The sequence below is a fragment of the Macadamia integrifolia genome, chromosome 9 (assembly GCF_013358625.1).
Source record: "Macadamia integrifolia cultivar HAES 741 chromosome 9, SCU_Mint_v3, whole genome shotgun sequence".
NCBI lineage: Eukaryota > Viridiplantae > Streptophyta > Magnoliopsida > Proteales > Proteaceae > Macadamia > Macadamia integrifolia.
This window is the reverse complement of record NC_056565.1, coordinates 24640027-24645300: the sequence shown is the minus strand read 5'-3', so window position 1 is coordinate 24645300 and position 5274 is coordinate 24640027. Positions and strand designations below refer to the sequence as shown.

The following is a 5274-nucleotide window of genomic DNA, read 5'->3' as shown; positions in this document are numbered from 1 at the left end:
CATCATTGTAAATAGCTGGCATAATATTAGAAGGAGCTTGAAAATGGCAAGAAATGAAACAATATTTGCCGTATGGTAACAAGTCATTACGTTTGAGAAAAATATAACTAAAAATAATGAAAAATTGCATTTATAAAGATGTTGGAGTGAAGTTAAAAAAAAAAAATATTCCAAACCTAGAAATGTAGTTCATCCTCTTGTTTCAAATGTGGAGAAAACTCTATAAAGACTATGTAGCTATCCTAGGAGATTAATCGAATGTGCCTGAGTTAATAGAGGCAAGGAGAGATAGGAAGTATAGATAATAAGTTCCCAACATGTATTTCTCATGATTTTTTTTTGTCACAGATATTTGATGATTTGACCCATTTCATATTGCACTTTAGATTATATGATTTGGTTATATAATTTGATCTCACCCCAATGCACAACACTATTTCTCATCTTCATTAAAAAAAATATATATATATAAAATATTTCTCATGATTTTTTTGTCACAGATTTTGAATGATTAGATCCATGCAAAAAAATTTTTTTTTTTTGGGTGAAGTATTTCATATTGCAATTTAGATTATATGAAGCGGCTAAATTATTTCCTAACTCGGATCCATGTAGCCGCCTATCCCATTTAGTTGGGATGAGGCTGAGCTATGTTGTTGGTGTTATGAAGTGGTCAAATAATTTGATATGACCCAGTTCATTTCATTTTATGGACCACCTCTTAAAATGGAATGTTAGCCTCATACCCTTCAACATCCAATGGAAGCCAGCCTAGTTTTTTCACCTTTGCTTGTGTTACTCTTAGATTCTTGCCCACATAACAATTGTTACAAAATATTAGTTTTTAACAATTTGTACCATCAATAACATTTTGTGTAAGCATTGAATTAATTACCATGTTCAAGGCTTTATGTTGCCATATAAGGAATGGAATTGGAGATCCTTCAAATTGCATAGGCCCTATTCTTAGTGTAATAAGAGAGAAAAGTGAGAATACATTTAAGGAATCTACTTGTTATCAACCTCAATTGAAACCAAAATACTAAAATTTAAATATAGAATTTAATGAGTACATTTTCCTGCTTTTGAATTATATATGCACAAGCTCAAATTCATCTTGAGACTCGTTCAGATCTCCACTGCCTAGCCTTTTCAAAGCCATTCTTATGGAAGTGATAGTCCTCAAAGGTCTTCTGGATCTCAGCTTTAGTGTTCATCACAAAGGGTCCATATTGAGCAATGGGTTCATTCAGAGGCTGCCCTCCAATCAAAGCAAATCTGAGTGGCTGGCTTGACTTGTTCCACACTTTAAGCCCATCCCCTGAACCCAAGACCAAGAGGTTATGAGCCTCTGCTGGTGATGCATCTGAGGATCCAAACACACCCTCTCCTTCAATCATATACACAAAGGCATTCCATGACTCGGGGATGCTTTGATGCCATTCGGATCCAGGTTTCAGGGTGAAATCAAGGTACATTGCTGGTGTCCTTGTGAATACTGGAGACTTGACGCCCATGCTTTCTCCTGCTATGATTCTGACCTCAACCCCATCTGTCTCTGCTCTCTTGATATCTTCCTTGAGCAAGTCTTGGTATCTGGGCTCAATCCTGCGGATGAAAAATTGGTTTCAAAAACTAATTTTGGATGTACACAAAAAGAAATATAAGATTGAATTGACATCAGTCGATGGGATTTATTTTTTTTGCTTACATTTTGTCTTCAGATGACAAATTGATCCAAAGCTGCAATCCTTTGCTGACCCCATCCCCTGCAGGCATTTCTGAGTGAACTATACCCCGACCAGCAGTCATCCACTGAAGAACAAAGCATGAGAATAATACAGAATGAGACCCAATACATCAAATAGCAATTCTGGAGAGGGTGCTATTTAGTAATTGACCAAAATCAATACCTGTACGTCACCAGGTCTGATTGTGCCCTTGTTTCCAGCAAAATCTTGATGAGTGAAAGCTCCCTGCAATCCATGAACAACCACAGATTCAGTTTCTCATAATTAAAACTCCACACAAACTCATTTCCATAAATGAATGGGGACCTTAGGGAACATACCTCGAACATGTAAGTGATAGTCTCAAAACCTCTATGAGGATGATCAGGGAATCCAGCAGGATGGGAAACTGCAAAAACCAATACCTTAATAAGATTCTGTAATTTCTGATTGAAAATTGATATATTACAAAAACCACAGAAGAAGAAAAACCTACCAGTGAACTCATCTAACAAGAGGAATGGATCCAAACGATTCAATTGCATACTGAAACCAAAAAACCCATAAAAAGATACCAATAGTTAGCATCCAGATGATGAGAAATGATCAAAATATAGACCCCAGAACCCAAAAGCAGGAAACACAAGTCGTGGATCAAGAAAAGGGAAAACAACAAAAAAAGAAGAAGAGAGGAATTATGGCATGGGAGAGAATGAAAACCTTCCAATGCTTCTTCTAACAACAGCTCCATCTCCTTCACTTTGAGCATTGGGAATGACCCTTTTCACAACCGATCTGGGTTTGCTAAGAACAGAGGATTGATCACTACTTGAAGACATGTTACTATTGATCTTGGGTAGAAAAGAGTGGAAGATTAATGCCCAACAAATGAAACAGAAAAGAACAAATAAGTTGAACTTGATTGGGGAAAGCCTAGGCAGATACCGATGACATATAGATTTCAATTTCATATGAAACGTTTCTAGTTGCGGGTTTGCGAATGCGATGATGATCTGCTCCTTCACTTTGACATATATTTAAACAACCAAAGGTAAGACTTGAAGATTAACGTACGTAGAACAGAATGGAAGAGAATGAAAAATATGTCACGAAGAGCTATGGATGAAGCGAGGGGAAGGGTTTTATTTATTTTTATCTTTTTTATTTTGATAAGAGTTGGGAAGACCACTGACTAATGATGAAGATGTCACTCTCATGTCATGATGACGTAGGATATCCTGGCAATCAACCAGCTTGACCATGATGAGACGTCACTCTCACGTCATGATGACTTAGGCATCTGGCTACATACATTTTGGGGGTGGGTTGGACTTTGGGGAACGCGGCTAAGTGGCCCTGTTCCAACGCCCTCTCACAGGGTCTTGCCATGAAAATGAAATCCCCCCTGGCCCTTGTGTGTTCTTTATTAGATACCCAAGTGTGCTCCTCTATTGGAGGGTGTAAGAATCATGACCAGTTAGTGTTATTCATCTTCTTTTTCTTTTTGTTTTTGAGAGAGCTATTTAGTAGTGCGACATGGTCCGCTGCAGGAGCCAATCATAGGACACATGGAGTATCAATAAAGTCAGAATTTTTTGTATTCATGAAATTTCACCACTATTGATACTTCCATGTATGTTCCCCTAATCCCATTGGAAACCCTCTCTTAAAATAAAATCATTTGATAAAAACGTGTACCAACTTGATAACAAATCATTAGAGTCTATTAGGAAAACCCAATAAAAACATAAAATTGAACTGGTTCCAACCCAACATTATATTTAGAAGAGCCCGTTAAGCCAGCCAAATATAACCATGAAACTAATACCAAATTTATGCTTGAAGGTTTGGCGATAGAAACGCAATCTTAAGAGTTATGCAAAAGGTAATGAAAAAACAAGAACAAACAATGCACACAGGTTTACGAGTGGGACCTTCGTTTTGTTCAGGGGGCTTGCACCAGTACTCCTTGGATTAAATTACGATGGAATACAAGACATCGTACACTACAGACTTCAGTCCAAATCAATGTATGCTAAAAATAGATTTGTACCAATCATAATCAAATCAAACCATTCATTTGATACCCAAAATAATATGGTTATTTTCACCGTTTGGATAGAGAGGATATGGTCTAAATTTTAGAGTCTAAGTCAATAACACATATTAATATATATCTTGAGGGAGAAGGTTCTCTAAGCCATCAAGGTAGGGTATGCTAACACCTTTGTACATGTCTATCTCTCTTCTCTTCACATGAAATGGTATTGTAGCTCCCTAATATATGATAGTGTCTTATGACATTTCATTGGTGCATTCCTCTATGCCGCTTGTACAGATAATACTCTCCCATATCTCGACCACACATGCCTATGTACATTTACTTATTGGTACTGCAACCACTATTGAATCTCTTAATTTTTCAATGCTTAGTTTTACCCTTGGAACTTGACATAAAAATATGCTGTTTTTTTTATTTGATAAACACATATAAGCAAAGAATCTTGGAGCTTATTTGTTCATATCCAACCTGTCAGTCTGTCACATGACAAATATGATTGTGCAAACCATGAATTTATTTCAGGTCCACCAATCCAGGAACCCACAGCTTGCTCAAGAAGTTAATTAAAAGGGAAGATAATGAGATTATATACATAATGGGTTTCTCTTACCAGACACAAGGAACAGAGGTGTGAATATTACATGATCCGATCTCCCTTGCGTCCTTAGTCCTTATCAAGCATGGCTATTGAAGTTTGATTTGAATGTTCTTATTCCTGCCAAGGGGAGTATTTAATGTTTATGGTTTAGTAATGTTTTTGAATAGACTTTTAATTTTATTTCTTTATGTATGTGCAAGGTATGAGCCATGAGGACCACCATGGTCATATGTGTGCAAGAGCAACTGAGGGCCAGATAAAAACTCTTTTTTGGTAATCTAGACAAAGATCCGCAAAGGGCCAGACAAAGAACCACACAAAGGGTCCAACAAAGAGCCTGAAAGACCCACTTATTCAAAATCAAACTACAACTACTAGTATTATTATTGATTACTGTATTGGGGGAGTTTAAACACCTATCATTGGACTTGTGATGATCTTTGCAAGCTGCCAGCCAATCATTGTGCCAAAATATATGCCCTTTTGTCAGAAAAAAAAAAAATCTGACATGGAGGGGTAATTTGATGATTCGGTTGTAAGATAAATAGGATATGGTGCGGATTGAGAATCTAAAATCAAAATTCAAGCATAACATCCTCTTCTATTTATCGGAATTTTCTTCTACTTTGATAAAATTTTTAAAGTTTATTTCAACATAGCGTTTAACTCCATTAGAATTATTAACTCAGCATGACACCAAAAGTGCATATTCCAGCTTCTGCTGTCTCACATAATGAGATATGGGGCTCATAAGGTATCTGATGAGCACATTTATGTGTGAAATCTAGGGTAGTAAAACATGCATTTTACATATTTAGAATGGAGCTACCTTGGGTTTTACTCTCTTTTTGCAGGTTTTATATTTTCAAGGTCTTAAGGACTAT

The 5274-nt window shown here is 36.6% G+C and overlaps 2 protein-coding genes across 2 annotated transcripts in view; both read right to left on the bottom strand.

Annotated features, from left to right (window-relative positions):
* Nucleotides 1-950: 950 nt before the first annotated feature.
* On the bottom strand, nt 951-2834 carry LOC122088329 (pirin-like protein). The gene is made up of 6 exons (XM_042657561.1): nt 2451-2834; nt 2227-2276; nt 2072-2139; nt 1914-1976; nt 1712-1815; nt 951-1608 (listed from the first exon to the last, which is right to left on the bottom strand). Exons 1-6 carry the CDS (start codon nt 2699-2701, stop codon nt 1113-1115), a joined length of 1032 nt encoding a protein of 343 aa, XP_042513495.1. The 5' UTR covers nt 2702-2834; the 3' UTR covers nt 951-1112.
* Nucleotides 2835-5070: 2236 nt separating this feature from the next.
* LOC122089649 (protein ALP1-like) overlaps nt 5071-5274 on the bottom strand; it is a 4930-nt gene continuing 4726 nt past the window's right edge. Inside the window, exon 6 of the mRNA XM_042659363.1 lies at nt 5071-5148. Coding sequence (XP_042515297.1) covers nt 5071-5148 — 78 coding nt within the window. The remainder of the gene's footprint in view (nt 5149-5274) is intronic.